Source organism: Moschus berezovskii, chromosome 17, assembly GCF_049115385.1.
Source record: "Moschus berezovskii isolate FMDL1 chromosome 17, NW_MosBer_1.0, whole genome shotgun sequence".
Classification (NCBI taxonomy): Eukaryota; Metazoa; Chordata; class Mammalia; order Artiodactyla; family Moschidae; genus Moschus; species Moschus berezovskii.
The window spans coordinates 5,566,547-5,590,727 of NC_142476.1; the positions used below are offsets into that span (position 1 = coordinate 5,566,547).

Consider the following 24,181-nt stretch of genomic DNA (forward strand, 5'->3'; position numbering starts at 1 on the left):
GCTCCCATTGGAAGCTTTGTACTTCTGACCCACTTTGCTCTGACGTCTTGGTGTAGGTCCGCCAGGTGCCCCAGGAGGCGTGGTGGTGAGAGACATCAGCGACACTTCTGTCCAGCTCAGCTGGAGCCGCGGCTTTGACAACCACAGCCCCATCGCCAAGTACACCCTGCAAGCTCGCACTCTGCCTTCAGGGAAGTGGAAGCAGGTTCGGACTAGTAAGTGTGAGGCCCTACCTAGGTCAGCACTGGTTAGCCTGCTGGTTCAGATGGCAAAGAGTCCGCCTGCAGTGCGGGACACCTGAGTTCGATCCTGGGTTGGGAAGATCCCCTGGAGGAAGGCATGACAACCTACTCCAGTACTGTTGCCTAGAGAATCCCATGGACAGAGTAGCTGGCGGGCTACGGTCCATGGGCTCACAAAGAGTTGAACATGACTGAGCAACCAGCACGCATGCACGAGTGCTGGAGGGGGTGGGGTTTGGGGGCCAAGCCTGAGCCTGGAGCTTCCAAGGGGGACAGGTGTAGGCCCCTCTGCCTGGAGGAGCTCCCAGGCCATTAGGGAAGAGGGCCACACAGGGAGCAGGAGAACGGGGCAAGAGTTGGAGGAGGAGGCTCAGTCTGCACCCTTGAAGCCCTGGCAGGACCGTTACTGGGACGATGAAAGCGTTCATGGGGTACGGAGTGCTCACAACATCTTACAAAGGTTCCAAGGTGGGGAGGTCTGCCTCCGAGTTCCCAGTCACTGATAGAAGAGGCACTGACTTTTAGTAAACAGCAGGCACCAGCGTGGGAGCTGGGTATAAGCACGGGCTGCACACCCAGTCCCTGCCCTTTGCGTCCAGACCAGTGAGACACTGACTCCCTGTGCCTCACAGATCCCGCCAACATCGAGGGAAACGCCGAGACTGCCCAGGTGCTGGGCCTTACGCCCTGGATGGACTACGAGTTCCGGGTCTTGGCCAGCAACATCCTGGGCACTGGGGAGCCCAGTGGACCCTCCAGCAAAATCCAGACCAAGGAAGCAGGTCAGAGCCCTGGGTGAGAAGTAGTGTCAGGGCACAGACACCAGCTCTCCTTAAAGGGTGCTGCAAGCCAACAGCAGTTACATGGAGCTCCAACCCTGTTCACCAGACTTCGGACTCTAACAGAACAAATGCGGAAGGAACCTAAGTCGGGGCGAGGCGGCTACACTGCACGACGCACTGTGCCTTGGTCCACAGGTGGTCAGGGCTGGAAGCCCTCCAGTCCAAACTGTTCACCCAAAACAACAGGCCAACCTTACCACTGCACATGAATCTACACTAATCGAAGAGTTTAATTTTTATTTTATTTTTAAAAAATATTTATTTGGCTGCACAGGGTCTTAGTTGTGGGATGTGGGATCCACTTCCCCAACCAGGGATCAAACCCAGGGCCCCAGCACTGAGAGCTCAGAGTCTTAGCCACTGGACCACCAGGGGAGTCCCTAAAAGTTTAATTTTTTAAAAAATGGGAAAACCAAAGCTTGAAGGAGGGAAGGAGGGGTCACACTGTCAGAGCAGGGGCTTGAACCCAGGACCGTGCGGTAGTGGGCAGCCCTCTTCCTTGGACAGACACGAGCTGCAGGAATCAGGCAGTGAGCAGCATGCGTGTTGTGCAGGGCACTAGGTAAGCAGCCAGCGTCTCTGAGTCCTTCTTTAGACAGTTTCTTTGGCAGCAGAAGGGATGGACAACCTGCCCGCACCCCTCTCTTAAAGGCAGGTGGGGAAGGAAGAGGTGAAGGTAAAGCCCAGGACCACAGCCCTGGGCTCCCAAGGCCAGCAGTGCGGAGTCAGGGCCTGCTTCCCCTTCCCCACCCACCCAGGCCCACCCCACCGGCTGTGGGACAAGGGTCTGCCTTTTTGTGTCCCTGAAACACGGTTTCCTATGTGCCCCAGGCTGACTCTCCAGGCTCCTTATGGAATCATTCGACATTTTTAACTGGTACCTCTCCTGAGTAAGAATTCCAGAAGGAGCATTTTCTTTGACTGAACTTGGAGAGTCAAAGGGTGAGAAGTGGTCTCCTCCACCGTAGTATCCAGGGGTTGAGCACAAAGGCATGATGCAGAAGAAAGATGGTGAGCTTTTCAATCAGAAGACCTGAGTTCAAATTCAAACTGTGACACTTATTAGCTGTGTGACTTTAAGCAAGTCACTTAACTGCTCTGGGCCTCAGCCTTTCCACTCCGAAAAGGGTAATAGGTGTTTAAGTACCCTTTGTAAATGAGAAGGCCCTCAACTCTCATCAGAACCAAGTGATAAGTCTCCACTTGCTGTGTCATCTGCAGAAACATTTTGACCTTCAGCCAAGTTACTCCCTGCCAAGCTTCACAATCTAATTAAATATATTGTTTTAATAACAGCCTTTTTGAATACTAGAGACAATTAGGAAATTAAATCTGCCACACACACCAAAAAACACTCTGTAACCCAAAAGAAATGGTTTTTGGATTAACTGCACTTCTGGGTTATTTATTCCCGTTAAAGAAAACTGGAGTTGGTTTGTTGTTATTGAGTTTACACCAACTAGAGGAATGAGGCTAACGCTCATTTATAGAGTGTATGCTCTATGTATATGCCAGCCACTGTCTTGTTTAATTCTGTTTTTCTTCCAGCCTTTGAGAGAAACATTATTATCCTTATCTTATGGAGAGGGGAATCAGAGGCTTGGAGAGGTTAAATAACTTGTCCAGAGAAACACAGCTAGTAAGTGGCAGGGGTGAAATTTGATCTCAGATCCACCTGACTCCTGAGTCCACATCCAGAGGGACCCTGCGGACAAAACCAGGGCTCACTGGAATACTTTCAGAAGAACAGATGTAAACTCTAATGTTTGGTAGAATTTACCTGTGAAGCCACCTGATCCTGGATGTCCGTTTCTTGGGAGTTTCGAATCACTGATTCCATGTCAGTACTGGTAATTGGTCTGTTCATATTTTCCGTCTCTTCCCGGTTCTGGCTCGGTCTCGGGAGACTGCACGTCTCTGAGTTTGTCCACTCCTTCCAGGTGGGCCATTCTGTGGGCGTGTGGCCAGGGCCCACTGGAGGGGAGTCCGGGCCCTGCGACGCTTCTCAGCGCGGCCGCAGGCCCGCCCGCTAACTGTCTGTCCCTTGGCCCCGACAGCCCCCTCGGTAGCCCCGTCTGGTCTCAGCGGAGGCGGCGGAGCGCCGGGAGAGCTCACCGTGACCTGGACGGTAAGCAGCGAGGACAAAGGCAGGAGCTCGCCTTCTCCCCGCTCCGGCCCACCCCGCCCCTGGGGCCCATCTGCGGGTCCCGACCCCGGGCGCACGCGGGCCCCCGCGCCCCCGCTGCCGTGGAAGCCGCAGTCCGGGGGCCCCGTCCCGCGGAAGCCGGGGCTGGCGGCCGGGCGGGCAGGCGCCGCGGCCCTCGCCCACGCGCTCTCTCGCCCCCAGCCCATGTCCCGGGAGTACCAGCACGGCGGCGGCTTCGGCTACCTGCTGTCCTTCCGCAGGCAGGGCGGCACCAGCTGGCAGACGGCGAGGGTGCCCGGCGCCGACGCCCAGTACTTCGTCTACAGCAACGACAGCGTCCGGCCCTACACGCCCTTTGAGGTCAAGATCCGCAGCTACAACCGCCGCGGGGACGGGCCGGAGAGCCTCGTGGCCGTCGTGTACTCGGCTGAGGAAGGTGGGCCGCCGGGACCACCGGGCGCCCCCACCCCTGCGGCTTGTCTGCGGGGTGTAGGGTGGGGAAGGGACCCACAGGCGGGGCGGGGGAGACCCCTGGCTGCCGTTCCAGCCCTGGCAGCCTCTGCCCACCTCAGACCTGGAGGAAGGCCGTCTGGGCGAGAAGTGGGCCCCCCGGGGGTGGGGGGTGCCCTGGGAACCCCCACCAGGCCCCTACCCTGCACCTTGGGCTTTTTAAAATCCTGCGCAAGAGCAGTCCCAGTTGGTGGCCGCTCTGCAGGACACAGGGAGGCCCTGGGAATCCACACCCATTCCGTGTTGGTCTCTAGAGCCCAGGGTGGCCCCTCCCAAGGTCTGGGCCAAAGGGGTCTCGTCCTCGGAGATGAACGTGAGCTGGGAACCCGTGCAGCAGGACATGAACGGTATTCTCCTGGGGTATGAGGTGAGCGCCGGCCGGGACTGGGAGAGGAAGGCGGGCTTGGGGTCACGGCGCAGGGTCACCGTGCAGCTCAGCAGTCTTCCTCCCAGAAGCTCTGCTGCACTCACCGGGCACACCGCATGCAGGTCTGCCGCTCCACGTTCGCAGCTGAGCTCAGCCCTCTGGCCGGAGCCTGTAAACAGCCTTGATGTTACTGCCCGGCTGGCCGCCTGGACACTGTGGGAGCTCAGAGGAGGAGATGCAGAAGGGGCATGGCCTGCCCCTTTCATGCCAGAGCCCAGCTCTCCTGGCATGCTCGGGGTGGCAGAGAACAGCACAGCCCCCTCTGTGTACCAGCCAATCATCCTGTCCCCGAGGAACTCTGGCCTAGCGGTTTCTGACCCAAGCCTTGAGCCCACTGATTATTCTACACTGGGGTCCATGTGGGGGTACATGGAGAGCGAGACGGAGAAGAGGAAGGGAAAGAAGGACCAGCAGAAAATGTCGTTGTCTGAGTGGGAACCATCATATAGTGATGCTGTAAATCCTAGCCCTGTAGAGTCATCTCTGGGCTTCAGCAAACACGCTAGGTGAGCCCTCTGGAGCGAGAGCTCCAAACCCCGCCCTTGATCTGGAAGAATACCTAGAAGGGCTTGGTGTTACGAGGACTGTGCCAGTGGGTTTGCATTTACTGGGCAGCCATCTTAAGCTTGCTGACATGGGGACTGGGGGACTGCTTTGCAAATATGCATTCCGTGGCCTTGAAGAGTCCCCACAGGACTCCTGAGTTCATTAATCGGGGCTGGGTTTCAGCAGGCCATCTCTCAGTGGAGTCTGTACCCACCCACCTGCTCCTGCATCCAGCCCAGGTACTAAGCTCTCTCCGTGGACTGGGCCCTCCACTGGGCATCAAGAAGGGAGCAGCAAATCGCACTGGCTTGTCTCTTTCGTGGGCCTTATGGTTGAGTGTCTAGGCTCCGAGCCCGAGACGGAGGGACCAGGCAGAGCCGGGGCGGCGCAGCGCTGAGACCCTGGGCCTGACCGCTGACCCCCGGCTACTCCCGCTCCCTTCAGATCCGCTACTGGAAGGCCGGCGACAAAGCAGCGGCCGCTGACCGAGTGAGGACAGCAGGGCTGGACACCAGTGCCCTGGTCACAGGCCTGCACGCCAACACCAAGTACCACGTGACCGTACGGGCCTACAACCGGGCCGGCACCGGGCCTGCCAGCCCCTCTGCCAACGCCACAACCATGAAGCCGCGTGAGTCTGGCAGCCTGGGTGCGGGAGGGGCGGGGGCTCTCGGATCACTTTGCTGGGCAGACAGGGCTCCAGCTCCAGGGCCGCTCGTCTAACGGTAAGAGGGGAGTGGGGTTCACGGCCTCTGCGGTGCCTCTCTTCTCCAGTCTCTGCTGGAGTTTGTTTCTCAGGTAGCGGGGACAGAATGTTCCGGGCACAGCTGTGACGGCAGATTATCTACGAAGTGGCCGGCTGAAAGCAAGGGGGGGTGTGGTGGGGAAACATCAGGAAGACTCCTGACTCTCTCCCCACTCTGGCAGCTCCACGGCGACCCCCCGGCAACATCTCCTGGACTTTCTCGAGCTCCAGCCTGATTATCAAGTGGGACCCTGTAGTCCCGCTGGGTAATGAGTCTGCAGTCACTGGTTACAAGGTAAGGCGGGGCGAGCGGGCACGGACATTGAGGGACAGTGCGTTTGTGTGCCCCGTAAACAAAGGAGCTTCAGCTCCAGCAGCTTGTGTCTGAGTCAGATGTGAGCAGAGCGTCTGGGACCGTGAGGGGCGTGACTGCGTGAGAGACTCTCTGGGGAGCATGCAGTAGAGACTGCACGGAGGGAAGAGGTGTGGCTGCGGAAAGGCAGGGTTCACGAGGGCGGCGACACACTGGGTGACGTCTGGGGCCCTTCTGGTCTGAGGAGCCTGCAAAATCAGTTCAGCTCTGAGAACAGGAAACTGGCTCCAGGGAGGAGCTTATTCAAGAGCCTGGTCCTGGTCACCGGGCAGCAGGAGGGGTGAGGGGGCAGGACCTCAAGGTCACAGAGCCATGTGGGCTCCTCCCGTTCTGGGGCCAGGGAAGGGAAGGATCAGCCCTGCTGTCGGGAAACCCCTCTGGCTAAGCCATTCCCACAGATGCTGTACCAGAACGACCTACACCCGACTCCCACGCTCCACCTCACCAGCAAGAACCGGATAGAAATCACAGTTCCCGAGGACATCGGCCACGCCCTGGTGCAGATTCGGACCACAGGGCCAGGAGGCGACGGGGTGCCGGCAGAGGTTCACATCGTGCGGAACGGAGGTGCTGTATCCCCCGTCTCCCCCAGGAGGATTGGGGTCCATCCAGACACAGGGATCATCCCAGCCCAAGCCAGTCCCAGGGAGACAAAAGGCGGCGTCAGGAACCACGTGCAGAGTAGCCCTGGACCTGCGCTTGCTGCCTCCCTCCTCCCCATTTGGGGAGGGCTGAGTGCCCTCCTTGCATGGGAATAAGAGCAAAGGTCCTACAAAACCCTACCCGAGAAGGGCTGAGAGCAGCTCCCATTCCTGAAACCAGTGCTCTGTGAGTCTCCTTAGGGAAGGTCTGGATTCTGCCCTGGGGACGGGGCAGGGATGAGCCCTGCAGCCCATCCCACCTGTTGGTTTCAGGCACCAGCATGATGGTGGAGAACTCCGCGGTCTGTCCAGCCCCACATCCGGACACCACCCTCACCCACTCCGTGGCAGCGCTGGTCCTCTTAGGCTACCTGCAGCTCTGATCTCAGCGCCCTGCCTCCCCGCCACAGCTGGGCACTCACCTCGACGGACAGCCGGCGGGCCCCAGTCCCTTCCCGATGCCAAGGTGGTCCAGCGCTGTGCCTGAGAATGACTGGTTTCAAGCGCTGACTGTATTACAGAGCCCTTTTCGTAGGAGGTAGGATATTTCAGATTCTGCCACAGGATAGAACCCATGCAAGGATTATTTTTTAATCGAGAGGTACCAGGCAGTAACTTCCATGATGATACTGAACCCTAGGCCTGGGCCCTCGAGGGTGCCTGCATGGAAGGCAGGAAGAAGGGGGTTAAACGTGTATCTGTGTATCAGCGGAGATGGCACTCTGAGACCGCATATGGACTCAGACGGCAGAATCCTAAGCCCAGGAACACTGGACAGAAATGGGCTGAAGTGGGACAGAGCATCAACAGCAGCGTCGCTCAGTCTAAGGCGCCGTCCCGACCTGAAGACCGGGACGCTTCTTCTTTCTCCTCTGGTAGGGCAGCATGGCTGGGCCCTGACGTTGTCCTTGAGGACTCCCTGAGGCCCCTACCACCCGGCCAGGTGGCTGAGAACCAGTGTCCTGGTGTCAGGCCGGCAGCCTGAGCCCTGCAGCTCTGGATGGCTGTGCTCCCAGCTGCTGGGTGGGAGCTCCGAAGAGCTGGGAGGCTGGGCCTCCTGCTGGAAAGCTGCACCAGGCTTGGCCCGAGGCACAGTCACACCTTAGGTGATGTCACCCTCTTAGCCAACACTGCCAACCCGACCCTGTCACCCCAAGTGACAGAAGCCACGACAGGTGGCTGGAGACTAAAGGGCTCGTCTTGGGGAGGTCCCCCACCACACCAAGACCCATCCTGCACAGTCCCTTCAGGGTCTGGGCAGGAGGCGGGACAGCCGTCGTGACCCACTGGCTTTGTCCCGCAGAACGTGAGCAGTCATCCTGTGTCTGCAGTCAGGCAGGTTCCGAGAAGCCCAGAGGATAAATGCGGCCCTGCCTGCTCCCAGGAACGCCCCGGGCCGCTGGGCGAGCTGACCCCGACGAGGTCTCGGGTGCTGTTCTGCATTTCCCCTGAAGACGAGGGGCGAGGAAATGGGGCCCCCTGGCCTGCTCTTGGGCTCTTGGGGTATGGTGCCTGTCCCGGCACCTCAGAGCTGGAAGAGGCTTAGACCTCAGCATGCCCAGGCCCCTCCTCTCCCAGGAGGAAGCGGAGGTTGGGAGGAGCAGGGCCTGCCTCCGGTCATGCAGCCCGCCAGGGATGGGGCGGAAATGGCCCTCTTCTCCCACCGGCCCCAGGCCCATTGTCTACGAGGAAGGGGCCATGCTGAATGGCCATGACCCAGTTAAGAAGGTGATTAAGAAGGGCAGAGTGGGCTGTGAAAACCCTGCTCAGGAGGTTCCGGTGGGTGACGGTAGGGTGATCGGTATGGCTGGCTTCCAGCCCACGGCATGTGCAGACTGCCGGAGGTCCCGTCTTCCTTTGCCTCCTGAGCTGGCTTCTGCTGGGCCCTCAACACGCAGTGCTGGCTTGCAGCCCCCTGTGCCCCTTACCCTTGCTTCAAGAAGAGAGGCCGAAGCAAGGACAGGAATTCCCCAAATCCAGGCAGCAGTGGAGGCATAAGCAGGAGATTCCGAAGCCTCTGTTGTGACAGGTGGCCCTTCATGTACGGGAGCAGCAGGACAGGCGTCGTGAAGGGGACGGTCCCCCAGCCTGGTTTCTGTAGTTTACAGTCAGAGCTCTATTTTGTTATGGTTTTTAAAATTTTTAAGTCCTGCTCTGTTTTACTGGGCAGGTTTATGTTGATGTTTACCCACTACAGTTTTTAACAATGTAAGCTCACATGCCTTCTCTGGCCACCACAGTACCCACCGCCCTGTCCCTGGCCTGGGGGACTGCCCCCCTGGGCCATCCGATCAGACCCTCCTCACCTGCCCCTGTCCTTCATCCCCACGCGGTGCTGGGGGCTCAGCTCCGTGACCGCTCTGCCACTGCAGAGACCCGAACCCGCCCAGCGCCCAGCCTGGTCCTGCATGGCTGTACGGTGGCCTATAACCCACTCTTGGAAAACTTCAGGTTCTTGGGAATCTGAAAGGAGGGAACCTCCTTCCAAGGTCTCGTTGACTCTTTCCTCGTTGCCTTAGCTGCGGCAGAGGCAGGACAGGCGTCCACAGGCCGGCCGAGAGGGCTGAGCTGCTTTGGCGCAGGACCTGTGCGGCTGCAGCTGCGGCCCTAGGCTTGCTTGCAGCCAGAGACCCAACCAAGAGTCTTAGTTCTGGGGGGTCAGACTGACCCTTTTGGAAACGCAGGAAGGATTTTTTATTAGTAACTAGGAAAATTCAGCCTCAGGAACAGCTGAGCCCTGTGTAGGGAGGACTCATCTGGGGGGACTCAGAACTAGACAAAAACAGATGTTCCTGCAGGCCGAGAGCTGATTCAGAATTAGACAGGTGACCTGAGGGCATGCAGGCGTGTAAAACAGAACAGCCTCTTGTGGCTGTGGCTGTGGCTGCACAGGAGCTTGCGTGGAGGTGGAAGGCGAGATGAGGCAACTTCTGAGTCCCTCCCTGCCCGAGAGGCCGGCCTGCCACCACCTCTGCTCGGATGGTCATGGTCAGGACGCGGCCTGGGACCCCGCCCCTCTCACGTGCTGAGCCCTGGCCAGCAACCAAGGGGACCAGCCACAAGCAAGCCCTTCCCTCTGCAGCTCAGTGGCCAGTGAGAACCTGAGGACTGAGGGCAAGGCGTGCCTCAGGGCCTGGGAGAACCTCTGCTCCGCACACGCCGGGCTCAGCCTGGGGGCCCCTGCCCCGGTCCTGGCTCTGCCGTGCTGTTTGCCCCACAGCCCCGATGTGTGCCTCAGCCTGGACCGCTCTCTCAACGCAGCCTCAGGGCCCAGCAGTGTCGGTGCCCCTGCTGGGCCTCAGATGGCACAGGCAGTGCCAGAGAACAGGAGGGCCATGGGCCAGGGGCTCTTTTCGATAAAACGACAGCAGAGACGTCAGAGACGACGTCTGCAAGGAGACCTTTCCGAGGGGCCTCCGAGGAATTCTGATGGCTGTGTCTTGGGGTCTAGGTTAGGTGATGACTGGAGAGGATGCTCTAAGTATCCCTCAGGACTGGCATTCTTGGAATCAAAATGTGCTCAGTACAGAAGTCTTGGCGCTCCTTCCTGCGGGGCCCCCGCTTGGCGGGGGCGTGACTGCAGTCGCCGTCATTTGCGGGGGAGGCGCACCCCAGGCACTCTCTGCCCAGCACACGCCACCGCCTCTTGGCAGTCCCGGGAGTGGTCTGGTCTCCTCTGGGCAAGAGCCCGAGCTGACTGCAGAGTGTCACCCCCTCGCGTCTTCACCGCTGGAGGACTCTGTGCTCACCCTGGTCTCAGAGCGTGACCGCCTGGCCTGCTGGCTCCTCTGTATGGAGGGGCAGCAGGGTGCTCACGCCTCGGTCTGCGGCACAGGGCTGGCGCCCTCTTCCCCTGGCTCAGCTCAGACCAGGCTTCATCCTGGAGACGAGTGAGGCGGCCAGAGAGGCCCCTGGAGCGGCACAAGGGGTCAGACGGGCACTTAAGGAGCTGCAACGGAGAGCTCCACGGAAAGGTGCCCGGGAGCCAGCTGTTTGTATAGGCTTTGCGAAGGTAGGAAAATAAAAGGAAAATGAAGAGGGAAAAACAATGGGTCAGATAGCTTCCCCCAGTCCTAGGAAGCCTCATGCCCTCAGATGGGGTCCACCCTGCTTTGACCCCCAGACTCCGACACACCCCCTCCAGGGTCTGCATAGCTTGGAAAAGCTCGCAAGGGCAAGGGTTGGGGCTTCATCGGACCACTGTGGACTCGGCTTTTGTTAGGATGGACCCGCTCCCACTGATCTGCTATTGCCTGCCTCTCACACTTCTTGTAATGGTAGTTATTTATTGACTCTGGTAGCGGGCAGTTCTTAAATAAAGATGGTTTCTCAACCTGGTGAGGCAGCTGCCACCAGCCGTGGGTGTCCTTATCCTCAGACCAGAGAGTGCCTCCTCGTCTTGTTCTCTAACGCTAGGCCTCTATCCCGTACTTTCAGCCTTGCGCACAGTCGGCTCGAAGGAAGTCAGGGCACGTGGTGCGTACTGCTGCACTCAGTGCTGCGAGCGGAGGGGAACTGGGCCGCGCGGCCTTAAGGCAGGCTCCGCAGAGCAGAGCAGGGCTCCCTGCCTGGCTGGCTCTCCCTGACAGGCAGGCACTAAACCGTGTTCGTGCAATGATGCTGTTCTCAGCTCCCCTGCTTTTTAAGGCATTTGAGGTACAGGTTCTCCTGCTGCTCAAACGTCAAGTGTTCCTATGAACTCTTAAGCTGAAATGGTGTAAAGCAAAGAAGCAATTACTTTTTAAAAAAAAAAAGGGAAAATCCTCTTCAGGTATCTTTCAGTTAGTGAGAACAGGTACTAATGTAGGTTTCTCATAGCTCCAAAGCGGTGGAAAGTGACCTTTCAAAGAGCAGGAGATACCTGTATTGACTCAACAGTACCAAAGGGAAGTCGCCTCCCTGCACAGCAGAGTAACCCCCTTCTGGGAAGTGGGTGCCTCCAGCCTCGGCTCACAGCAGCCTAAAGGATTTCAATTTCTAGTCACATTTTCCAACTACAACACTATCCTGCATTCAACATTTACCACAATGTCTATTACACCTGAGACTCAGGACACACTTAGGCAGCTGTGGAAGTGTTCAGTTCTTTCAGTGTGAAGCAGGTAGGGCCCTGTGCTAACTGCGCCTGACAGCTTCCATCAGGTAAAACTCAGTGAGCGGAGGCCTGCCCCTGGCATGCTGGGCACAGGGAAGCCGAGGCTGACAGTGAGCCCCCGAAAGGCCACACAGCTTCATCCCTGCTACTTTGCACCCAAAGAAATGCTGGAAGCACTGACTACTCTGGAGCCCAAATCTTAGTCAGGCAGCATCTCCTTGATCCTTTAGAGACAAATCACATGCATAGAATTCAAAGAACTAAGTTGGGTTTGAGACTGCACTAATGCATTTAATTGGGTTTTGTTCTCTTCCCAATTCAGTACCCTCACATCCTCAAACTAATGCAGAATGCTCTAAACCTAGAGCTGTAAGATATTCCATCTTACATTTGACTACCGGCTTACAACAGAATGCTGGAGAAGTTATTTAGCTCTTCTTAGGCCTGTCTTTCCATCTGTAAAATGGGAACACACTGCACCCCTCAACCCTCCTCATCTATGTAATATTAATGTTTTACGATCCCCTTTCAAAGCACAGCAGCTGTCTCCTGACTGCTTCAGCAAAGTGTCCAGGACTGAAGTGATGGGCTTCATGACATTCTCCAACTCTGTACATGTCTGAACTTCAGAGCTTAGAGTAGCTTGACTCTTAGGATCTCATCTGATCCTCACAATCATGCGCTTCAAAGATGAGGGCTACGAAGGGTCAGTTAGCTTGCTCTGTTACACAGAAAGAGGACCAACCCAGGTCTTCTGAGTAACATCCCATCTGAGGTAGAGAATGGGAAAAAGGGTGTGTGGAAATTTAAGGTCTTTTCAAAATAAGAGCAATAGTTAAAGACTCCCTAATGCCTGAGTGTAGGCCAGTGGTTCTCAACCTTTGCTATATACCAGAATTATCTAGAAAACTTCTGAAAAACAAAGATGGTTTTGAACACATGATTTATATATATATATAGGACATACAAATGGCCTAGAAGCAGTGACCCTCCAGTGGCAATAAGCACATCTAGCACCCATGCCGTGGTTTCTAAATACTACTTCCCACACTAAAAGGAACCAGAGTTCCTTGGAGATTCAGGTTTGGAGTGCATCTGAGGCATCTTGCTGTTGCAAGGACATGCTCAAAGTCAAATGGGACCACACCAAAAGGACAAAAGAGCTGGCTTGAAGGGACTCCTGGCCAGAAGTGGGAATAATTTGAACATCAAAAATATGACAACAGTAATGGGTTATAAGTCAAGTGGGCCTTAGAAAGCATCACTACAAACAAACCTAGTGGAGGTGATGGAATTCCAGTTGAGCTATTTCAAGTCTTGAAAGATGATGCTGTGAAAGTGCTGCACTCAATATGCCAGCAAATTTGGAAATCTCAGCAGAGGCCACAGGACTGGAAGAGGTCAGTCTTCATTCCAATCCCAAAGAAAGGCAATGCCAAAGAATGCTCAAACTACTGCACAATTGCACTCATCTCACACGCTAGTAAAGTCATGCTCAAAATCCTCCAAGCCAGGCTTCAGCAATATGTGAACCGTGAACTCCCAGATGTTCAAGCAGGTTTTAGAAAAAGCAGAGGAACCAGAGATCAAATTGCCAACATCCGCTGGATCATGGAGAAAACAAGAGAGTTCCAGAAAAACATCTATTCCTGCTTCATTGACTATGCCAAAGCCTTTGACTGTGTGGATCACAATAAACTGTGGAAAGTTCTGAGAGATGGGAATACCAGACCACCTGACCTGCCTCTTGAGAAACCTGTATGCAGGTCAGGAAGCAACAGTTAGAACTGTACATGGAACGACAGACTGGTTCCAAATAGGAAAAGGAGTACGTCAAGGCTGTATATTGTCACCTTGCTTATTTAACTTATATGCAGAGTACATCATGAGGAACGCTGGGCTGGAAGAAGCACAAGCTGGAATCAAGATTGCTGGGAGAAATATCAATAACCTCAGATATGCAGATGACACCACCCTTATGGCAGAAAGTGAAGAGGAACTCAAAACCTTGATGAAAGTGAAAGAGGAGAGTGAAAAGGTTGGCTTGAAGCTCAACGTTCAGAAAACAAAGATCATGGTATCTGGTCCCATCCCTTCATGGGAAACAGATGGAAAAACAGTGGAGACAGTGTCAGACTTTATTTTTTTGGGCTCCAAAATCACTGTGGATGCTGACTGCAGCCATGAAATTAAAAGACGCTTACTCCTTGGAAGGAAAGTTATGACCAACCTAGATAGCATATTAAAAAGCAGAGACATTACTTTGCCAACCAAGGTCCGTCTAGTCAAGGCTATGGGTTTTCCCGTGGTCGTGTACGGATGTGAGAGTTAGACTGTGAAGAAAGCTGATCGCCAAAGAATTGATGCTTTTGAACTGTGGTGCTGGAGAAGACTCTTGAGAGTCCCTTGGACTGCAAGGAGATCCAACCAGTCCATTCTAAAGGAGATCAATCCTGGGTGTTCACTGGAGGGACTGATGCTGGGAAAGGTTGGGGGCGGGAGGAGAAGGGGACGACAGAGAATGAGATGGCTGGATGGCATCACCAACTCTATGGACATGAGTTTGAGTGAACTCCGGGAGTTGGTGGTACTTCACATTCCAAGATGTCTGGCTCTAGGTCAGTGATCACGTTATCATGACTATCTTGGTCGTGAAGATCTTTTTTGTACAGTTCTTCTGTGTATTCTTGCCACCTCTTCTTAATATCTTCTGCTTCTGTTAGGTCCATACCACTTCTGTCCTTTATCGAGCCCTTCTTTGAATGAAATATTCCCTTGGAATCTCTAATTTTCTTGAAGAGATCTCTTGTTTTCCCTATTCTGTTGTTTTCCTCTATTTCTTTGCATTGATCACTGAGGAAGGCTTTCTTATCTCTCCTTGCTATTCTTTGGAACTCTGCATTCAGATGCTTATATCTTTCCTTTTCTCCTTTGCTTTTCGCCTCTCTTCTTTTCACAGCTATTTGTAAGGCCTCCTCAGACAGCCATTTTGCTTTTTTGCATTTCTTTTCCACGGGGATGGTCTTGGTTCCTGTCTCCTGTACAATGTCATGAACCTCCGTCCAGAGTTCATCAGGCACTCTATCTATCAGATCTAGTCCCTTAAATCTATTTCTCACTTCCACTGTATAAGCATAAGGGATTTGATTTAGGTCATATCTGAATGGTCTAGAGGCCTGGCGTGCTGTGATTCATGGGGTCGCAGAGAGTCGGACATGACGGAGCGACTGAACTGAACTGAATGGGTTATATATAAAATTCACTGAATAAAAAGGAGAATCCATTGAAATCTCAAAAGAATAAAAATAGCGCTTAAGAGAAAAATGCAGTGCAACAGATACAAAAATGAATTTAAAAATCCATCACTTTGCAATGCCCAACATGTAATAAGGCAAAGATCATGGATTCCAAAACACCTGTGAATGTATTTTAGAAACCGGATAATCACAAGGCATCACCCCACAGATTACAAAAGGAAAACATACACAGGTATACCACTGCAGAGGTCTGGCAACCACCACCTTAACCGAGTGATCAAGTTCACCAACAGCGGGTCACCCTGACACCAGGCCTCCCGAGGTCATACAATAAGTACACACCATTTTTGTTGGGCTCTTGTCAAAAATGTTTAAGATTCATTCCTCAGGAATCTAATCATGAGGAAATAATTGTGGGACATGTATGCAAGGCAAATACCTCTTCAAAATCAATGTCATGAAAAAAATGTAGGGGATCTGTTGTAAAAATAAGACTTAAGAGAAATAATCAAATGTAATACGTGAACCTTCACTTGACCCTGGATCAAACTTTAAAAGTTCCGAGATTTTAGAAGTTGGGAGAAATGATGATTCAACTATACATAAGATTAGGGAATTGTTAGTGTGATAAAGAAGCTGTAGTTACACAGGTCAATGTCCTTACTGAGAAATACGTAAATGATTAGAAGGTAAAAGGTCACTCTATGACTTTCAAGTGTTTTATGTAAAATCAATATGTATTTAGAGAGGAAGAGAACTGGAGCAAAATGTTTGCAATTGGTGAATCCAGATAAAGGGTCTATGGGTGCCATCAAAACTTTCACTTTTTTATGGACTTGAATTTTTTATCTAAAATGGAAGAAGTATTTATGTAAAATCAATATGTATTTAGAGAGGAAGAGAACTGGAGCAAAATGTTTGCAATTGGTGAATCCAGATAAAGGGTCTATGGGTGCCATCAAAACTTTCACTTTTTTATGGACTTGAATTTTTTATCTAAAATGGAAGAAGTAACAGAGATCCATTGGTCATAATTTAAACTGAGTTAGCATCCTCAGATTGGGACGCACAGATCTTATTTTTCAAAAGCTTATCTGGGTGATCCAGACACATGGCCAGAGAAGATAGCCACTGGTCCAAGTCTTATTTCTGCTACTTCGTCTGTACTGACAGCAAAGTGAAGGGAAGAAATGCTAATTCTCTCAAACAGAATCAGCTCAGTTGGTGGCCCAAGGGTCATTTCCCTGAGGGTTCCACAAGCCAAGTCAATCATCTCAGACCGTCTGAATGACCTCTTAAGACTGGATTTCCTGTTGAGGAAGAGAGGTACTAGTCCTCCCTCAGGGGGCCCTGACTGCTCTAAGAAACCAATGCACCTGACCTCTCCAGCAACATAAGCTTCAGAGCACAGAGTTGCTAGAAGGATAGGATCAGGAAGCAAGCCGAGAAACCATTCGGGGAACTCTACCAGCAGAAAAATCCAATGTTTCGCCAGGAATTCAATTTAGCCCTGAGCACAGAGGCTTCACCTGGGAGGTGTAAGGGTGGCAAACGACTTACTAACATTCAGTGAGTGTCTCTAACACACTTGAGTCTGCAGTTGTCATCACCCTCAGCTCTGCCACACATGGGCATATGCCGCGAACAAAGCAGTTTGTTCCAAGTCTGTTCTAAAAACCCTGGTGGGAGTTTAACCCGAAACCAGACTGACTATGGTTGGACAATTTAAACGACTGACAAGAAATTTTACACTAAAGAGAAGAAAAGGTTAGGTCTCCGTATAGTTATTGTGAATTATTTTATTGAAGAGGAAAAAACTGCTTTCACTAGAAAAGCTATCATATCCTTCTACATGATTATACTGTTCAGAAGGGAGATCACGGTAAGAGGCATACAAGCTGTAAAGGGCAGAAAAGTAACGCAAATGTGTAAGACACAACTCGTCCCAGGAGTAGGGAGATGCCTGCAGTCGTCCCAGGAGTAGGGAGATGCCTGCAGTCAGCTTTCCCGGGTACCTGGGGGGCAGGGAAGAGCTGGAGGAGGTCCACCCGGGACACAGTTAGAGCCTTGCCCACAGCTACCATCATGCTGCCTGTCCCACACGCTCTGCTTAGTTCTTTGGTAATGGAAGTCTCCCTCTTAGCCAGCCCACAAGCAGGCAGCCAGAACACTCCCCTGAAAACCTAGTCTGGCCTCCTGAGCATCCCGTCCTTTGGCAGCAAGGCTTGTAAGGGCTCAAGGCTGGCCCTGCTGTGGCTCACCCTCAGCCTGCCGCACAGCGCGATGCTCACCAACACACCACCAGTCACACCACCAGCAACTCCTATTCCCACAGCTATGGCCACCTTCTTTTCCCACGGGGGGTGCTGAGGCCTGGAATAGTTGTCCAGATTTACTTCCAGGCCCTCGTCTGCTAACTTCTGACCCTCAGTAAGGGACTGATGGAAATTCAGGTTCACCAAATGAGGAGGAAGGACCCTCAGCCCAAAATAGAGCCTCTTGACAAGCCTCAAGGTTTTCAACAGCTGCACATCACACCGGTAGGTCCCAGAGTCATACTCTTGAATGGACTGAAACTTTATAAAGTAGGAACTGGCTCGGAAGGGTTTGAAGACTTCATCATCAGTTGAGATGATTCCCCGAGCAAGTCTCCAGGTGAATCGGAAAGCTTCCTGCCCGATCTCCAGGATGTCTGGACTCAGACAGCTCAGCTTAAATTCCTTCCCTATGAGAAGGGTGAAATGGAGCATTCCACAGAGCCAGTTGGTCAGACATTCCAGGCGCTGAGACTTACACTTCCTTCTCACTCCATCAGGGCCCACCTCACAGACAGTCTCTTCCTTGAAGCCAAGGCCACAGGTGACAGTACAGGTTGTGGAATTGACAATAACTTTCCCCACAGCTTCTTGCAGTTTCTCAGGGATGGCCAGCGTTTTAGGTAAAGTCACCACCAACGGTAGACAGAAGGCCAACAGCAGGCTCCCAAGGATGAAACTAGTGGCTAAAGTCTTCATGTCTTAGCAGGCATTTCACTACCCTCAGCCAACACCTGAGGTGTTCCAGCTAAATCCACCACCACGTCATAACTCAATTCCTTTGACATAAGATAGCCTTCAAAGTCAAAAGATACGATGTATGCATTGTCAATAAAAAATTACAATTAAAGTCCAGTCCTTATTAACAGGTGAGGCCACAGGCAGACAAAAGTCACAATACTGCTGCTTTCCTATCTGTTTGCTAACGACCACCTCCCCGAAACCTTCACTCTTGTCACATCTTTTTAATGAATTTAAATCCACCTCTTGGGAAGACAGATGAAAAGGCTTCTGAAGCTGAAGTGAATTTCCAAATAACCTCAATGCCCACTGAGGGTATACTGTTCCTCACTCTTTCCAAATTGTGGGATCTGAATTCAAACGTTTCAAAATCCCCGTTAAATCTGACCAAATAAGAAATCAAATACTAACTCTAAAAAAGGATTAATTTGAATTAAGCTATCATCACCTTTAAATGCTCCTAAACCCTTCTATTAAAAGGATTAAGGACTCTGGACTAAGATGCAAGTGACTTCCTCTTCCTGAATTTGTTTCCTCCTTTGTAAATTAAGAACTCCTTGCCTATTTCAGGAAGGTCACTTTGAGCATCAAATGATAAACTGTACATGAAAACACTTTGTAAAGTGTGATACACTCTTCATGTGTAAGGAATTTTAAAGAGAAATCAAAATTCATGAAGGCAAGGGCCACGAGGTCTTCTAGAATCAATGCTTAGCAAGATAGGCAATAGTAAATGCAGTTTCTCACTTGCAGGCACTCTTCCTTCCCAAGAGTAACAAAAGATATATTCTAGGGGAGAGGATACCTAAATCTCCCTGCCTCTCAGTCCAGTCCCTCCACCCCACAAAACACGGAAGGAGCTCATAATTCACTTGGGTCAAGGTTGCTAGGAAACAGCTGTGATGTCAAAAAGATTCTCAGTCACAAAACAGGGAAGATTCGTTAAGTAGACACTCAGATTTCAGACGATTAAAATCAAAGACTTAAATATTCTTATTCTTTAGGAGACAGTAAGTACTCAGTGGATTTCAAAGTTATTTAATTTAGGTAGAAAAAGTGCTAATGAAGAGGAATTTATCTGTAGTTACACTTTAAGAAAGATCCCTGGAAGGCAGGAGTTTCCTCACAAGCGTTTTTTAAGCTCTGGAATGTCTCCTAGCACTGCGGCCTCTGCAATGTAGTCACACACTTACTGAGCAAAAGAGTTTGAAGAGAGGTCACTCCCAAATGATCTAACACTAATCTGCTTTGTTTATTTAATATAATATTGTCCAGAGGCAGATATCTAGACTACCAGGCCACCTCTCAGCCCTTCCAGCTCTGTATTTCCATATAGAGAAGATCTATTAATAACATTAACCAAGTAAGCTGAATTTCCTGTTGCACACAGTGAAGAGGCTGGTGACTTTCAGAAGTGATCAGTTGTCTACAAGCAAACGCCTACACCTGTTCTTTAATAAACATTCAATTTTATTTACAAAGCATTAAAGCTTCAGCAAGAAGTACCCGAGGCTAAGTCTCCTCTCATACAAAACTACCGGACATTAAAAAACGCTGAGGGGTGGGAGGGTGACAGAAGGGAAAAAAAGAATACGCATATATTGTACAAATCTAGAGAATCAAACTGAAACAGACACAAGGTTTCAGGAGCTGAAAACAATTCCAGAAGCATAAATAATTATTAGGAGCTGCTACCAGACACTCTGGCAGGGCTGACGTTGATTTTCTCAGGAGCCAGTTTAGGAGGCAAACAGAGCCTGAACATCCAAATGCTCAGGCAAAGGACACCCAGCTACTTTGCAGAAATAAGGCAGAGGCCACCTGTATCACACAGTTTGCATACTGCTGCAGTGTACAGTATAGAGAGAAATGAAATGGAAATAATGTCTGCAAAACAAAAACATGCCTAGTGACCCACCGACCAATCTCGAACACTGGTCTGATATGAACAGGAAATGAAATTCACAAAAGGAGCATCTGAGGAAAAGGCAGTGGCATCTAAAAATATAGACATTTGGCCACTGGTTCAGGGAGAGCTCTTCAACTACTGAGCATACTGGCTCTAGAGACGGAATGGAAGAGACTCTTGCTGATGTGTTCTACTTTGATTTCTATGCTAAAATCCAAAAAGCAGTCAACTTGTTTGGCTACCTATTGAAGCAGCTACCAACCGACAGAGATTTCCCAATAAGCACAGTGTTTAACTCTCCTTTGAAAATACTGTGAAAATGATGATCCAGATTGAGCACTTCCAGTCAGCTCAAGCTCTACTCAGAGGGGCTAGAGAACCTTCTCCACACCTGGTTTCTTCACTCTGGATTTTCAGAGAATTCCAAACACCTGGTGGACACATCTATCCAATTTGCTACTTTTTATACAAAGAACAGCAAAAGCAAAAATTAAAAAAATTTTAAAAGCTAAGCAACCTTTCACAGAAAGGAAGTGACTGGAAACATGTAGGAAGGAAAAGGAGCATGGAAATAAGGAGGGAAACAGGATGACCGATAGGAAGGACAGGTGTCCACAGGCAATGATAAAAAAAAGGTTCCTTGATTTTTTATTTGAATTGTGTTGTTACTGCTTTGATTATGGACGGCTTTATTTTAGTCCTTGCATAGATTCCCGCACCCCAGTATAAAATAAGCTTGTTGAGAGACACCCCAGTTTGTTTTTGTCTCTGGAAGCCAGTACAGGTAAAGCAATATAAACTACTATGATTCTTCACTGGAAACAAACTAGCTATCTTCATAAACCATGATTGAATGAACCAACACTGGGGAGAAACATGCAATGGAAAGAAAACCAAGAAAAACCCTGACCCTCCTACAGCCCGGCTTTTGGAACAAAATGCCACAGAATGTTAAAAAATAGAGGGCCTTTCTTATCTCTCTCCCAGAAAAGCTGAAATCTTTCAAGCACTCTTTTCTGCCCATCCTTTGTAACAGATTATGGAAATATAGGAGGTATCTGGTGAGTAGGTGACTTTAAAAATGGAAGAAAGAATGTGCAAACAGAAGTTTTTTCTAGGATACAGGCAGCAAAATTTCAGGTAAAAATAAGTCACTCAAGGACATGCACTGAGGAGCGAAGGCAAGTAGGAGACAGGAAGTGAGAAGCCGAAACGATGCTGGGTACAGGGAAGACAGACGAGCAGACCAGCAAATCTCCTCCAGCAACATAACGAGCATTTAAACAGTCAAAACTCCTGTTTGATGTCTTCACAAATCCTCATTCCTGAGAGTCTATTTGGACTTATGCTTGAAAGGGAAGGGACATATACTTTTCTTCCATAATTCACTTCTTCATTCAAACATAAAATTCACTCCTTCCACCTCCTGGGTGGAAGACAGAGGCCTTCGTTTTAAATTAAAGTCAATCTCAGATGACTGACCACAGTGTCCAGAGGCCACATGATGGCAAAGTAGGGAAGAATGAAGAACTTCAAGGGTCTTCATAACAGTTCTGAGATTGCTCCTCCTGCTAAAGAGATTAGAAATAAAAAGATTTCTTTAGTATCAACTTAGACCAGTTACTTTCAAGAACAGAAATACTGATGGATGCTAAAAGATGCATTCCAAGCAAACATGAGCTAAGAACTCCCCACCCCTCCACTTTAAGTTAAAACCAATTCCAACTCCCAATTACCCTTTACCAAAGCAACAAATAATTCAAATCCCAAACCATGCCCCCAGGACTTCTCTCAGCGTTGCCCCCAAAGGGAGAAAAAAGGGCAAAACGATCAGACGTCTACACATTTCAAGCTGCTAACCATTCTCCAAGGTGTTAATAACGCTTCATATTTCAAAAAGAGAAGTATGCAAAGGAAAGGAAATTCTAGGGTACTGCATCTTTCAATCTTTCATACATTAGACTAATTCACCACTAAATGATTCAGTTCAGTTCAGTCCAGTCGCTTAGTCGTGTCCGACTCTTTGTGACCCCATGAATCACAACACACCAGGCCTCCCTGTCCATCACCAACTCCCGGAGTTCACTCAAACTCATGTCCATCGAGTCGGTGATGCCATCCAGCCATCTCATTCTCTGTCGTCCCCTTCTCCTCCCGCCCCCAATCCTTCCCAGCATCAGTCTTTTCCAGTCGATGAGCAAAACACCCTTTTTCAAACACCCCTGTTCCTTAAGTAATACCCTCAGCTCCTCAGAATACAGAATATGGTGAAATGTTAATGAAAACCACTGCTAGCATTTCTGTGCACCAACAACTGATCAATAAATAAAACCCTAAATAGTGAAATGAACACTTCCCTGGTCACTCCACAGAAGCTGTTTAATCTCTGAAGGACATCCTTAAATAGGCTGCTGTGAAATATTAACTAAGAAGTGGAAAAAAGAACAAGGTGAAGAAAAGTCCTCCCAGTGTTATCTGGAATGGCGAAGAACATGCTATTTGAAGGGAAAATGGTTTAAAATAATCGCCCAAGCTATTAAAAAAAAAAAAGAGTACCCACTTATAATTTGCTTTTAACCTAATTTTTAAAGTGCAAGCACATATGAAAACTGGCAATAAAAATAAATTCCAATTTGCCTGCGAACAGACTGAAACTCTCTTGGGTGCTACATGTTAAAAATATTTCCAGGTAGGAATACTGGAGTGGGTCGCCATTTCCTTCTCCAAGGGATCTTTCCACATCTGGGATCGAACCCATTTCTTCTGCATTGGCAAGTCGCTTGTTAGCACTGAGCCACCTGGGAAGCCCCAGAAGTATATTTAACCTTTTCAGATCTTTCAACATAAAATGTAATGATTAACCTCTTGATTTTTAAAATAATCTGAGATAAAAGAATCTATTCCACAGGACTTTAAACACTTTAAGGCTAGCTTTCCTGATCATTCCCACAGGTACTCTGACCAATCTAATTTTAAGTTTAAAAACAAGACACAACATTGACATTTTAAGCCTAAATCATGAGAGGAAAAAGTGGTGTGTATTTTATAATGGGCACTCAAGATGATTAATAAGCTACATTATGCTGCTTATCTGAGATCAGTTAATGTTTTTTCTTATTGCCCTCTTTCCTGTGAACAGACCAAAAACAAAATTTGTTGAGGCATCAGGCAACAAACCAACACCAGAGCAGCACATCTGCGAGGAAGATAAGATACACAGAACAGCGAAAAAGCAGATCTCCAGGTGAATTAAGACTTGCCCCAAGTGTTATTTAGCTGCAACATAACAGAAATCTCCAGCGATAAAAAATTAATAAAAATTCAGCTCATAGTGAACAGCTGCTATTGGTACCTCCCCAAAGCAGCTAAGCCAGGGTGGCCTAGAAAACACTGGACATTAATTTTCCAAGCTACCTTAGTCAGATAATAAGACCACACAGAATTGAGAATACCCAACTAGCCATCTAAAAATCTGATCTTAGCAGGAATTCATAGATTAGTCTTTGAGAGACTGATCATGTTTTTAAAGGACAGGGGCTGGGGGAAAGCCCCTACCAATCATTTAAAACCATCAGACTCACTAAATGAACAGGATATGGTTCAGAGGCCCAGGGTGTGGGGCGAGAACCAGGAGCACAGCAGTGCACCATAGCCAGGGGAGTCTGAGGGGGCCCGTGGGCCTCAGAGGTGACACCTCCACTCAGCCTGGCCTCTGCCGCCCTGGAGAGAGAGCACCACCCCACGCCCTTCAGGCCCGCCATCCCACAAGGCCTTTAGACGCCACACGTGACAGACCACAGCTTTGTCACCCTCACTACTGATGATGCTCACCGCCAAGGAGCCCTACTTCTTGGGTAATCCTTGAGTGGTCAGGGGGCAACAGGGACTCTGGTGGTTCTGCTCACATCTCAAGTTTTGATCCTGAAGACTGTCCTCTGGAGAGTGTAAGGTAACTAGGGCAAATCTGACAGATGGAGCAATGCTGATACAGACTTTCTGAGAAGTCCCCAGTTCAGTTTCCCTCAAGCTTCACTGATGGGTCCTACCACAGAATGTGTGTTGTCATGGATGTGGGTCCACTGGTCCTATCCAATACTGATGAGCTGTTTGACAGGGTAGAATTTTCAAGCCCCAGATTCCAGATGGCTAGATTACTTCTGCTGGTGCTCTATTAGTCTTCCAAGTATCCGCTGAAATGCATAATCTCCTGGTGCAACATGCAACAGACTATAGCAGCTTTGTCAGGACTAATCAGGGCTTACTCCACAGTTTCTTCAGTTAACTGATCAATTATACATAGTAACAAACAGCTGGCATTTATCCAACTTGAGCAGTAGCCTACATCTATAATCCTGCCTTCAAACAATTTGGCTCTAATGCAAAACTAGGGCA

The 24,181-nt window shown here is 50.3% G+C and overlaps 3 protein-coding genes across 8 annotated transcripts in view; 1 reads left to right on the forward strand and 2 right to left on the reverse strand.

The window, feature by feature from the left end:
• The window catches only part of CNTN2 (contactin 2), a 33,787-nt gene extending 22,977 nt beyond the window's left edge, over positions 1-10,810 (forward strand). For 2 of the 3 annotated variants that reach the window (XM_088845133.1, XM_088845134.1), the window contains exons 15-22: positions 57-215; positions 875-1,024; positions 3,142-3,212; positions 3,432-3,666; positions 3,995-4,107; positions 5,158-5,344; positions 5,641-5,753; positions 6,230-10,810. In XM_088845133.1, the coding sequence (XP_088701259.1) occupies positions 57-215; positions 875-1,024; positions 3,142-3,212; positions 3,432-3,666; positions 3,995-4,107; positions 5,158-5,344; positions 5,641-5,753; positions 6,230-6,589 (1,388 nt within the window). In that variant the 3' untranslated portion in view covers positions 6,590-10,810. The remainder of the gene's footprint in view (positions 1-56; positions 216-874; positions 1,025-3,141; positions 3,213-3,431; positions 3,667-3,994; positions 4,108-5,157; positions 5,345-5,640; positions 5,754-6,229) is intronic. The other variant, XM_055420046.2, reaches the window with a different exon arrangement.
• A 112-nt stretch (positions 10,811-10,922) lies between these two features.
• Positions 10,923-19,191, reverse strand: TMEM81 (transmembrane protein 81). The gene has a single exon (XM_055420051.2). The coding sequence runs from the start codon at positions 17,836-17,838 to the stop codon at positions 17,008-17,010; it is 831 nt and encodes a 276-aa protein (XP_055276026.1). The 5' UTR covers positions 17,839-19,191; the 3' UTR covers positions 10,923-17,007.
• Positions 19,192-19,329: 138 nt separating this feature from the next.
• RBBP5 (RB binding protein 5, histone lysine methyltransferase complex subunit) overlaps positions 19,330-24,181 on the reverse strand; it is a 44,810-nt gene continuing 39,958 nt past the window's right edge. For 3 of the 4 annotated variants that reach the window (XM_055420050.2, XM_055420047.2, XM_055420049.2), the window contains one exon: positions 19,330-21,360. In XM_055420050.2, coding sequence (XP_055276025.1) covers positions 21,332-21,360 — 29 coding nt within the window. In that variant the 3' untranslated portion in view covers positions 19,330-21,331. The remainder of the gene's footprint in view (positions 21,361-24,181) is intronic. The other variant, XM_055420048.2, reaches the window with a different exon arrangement.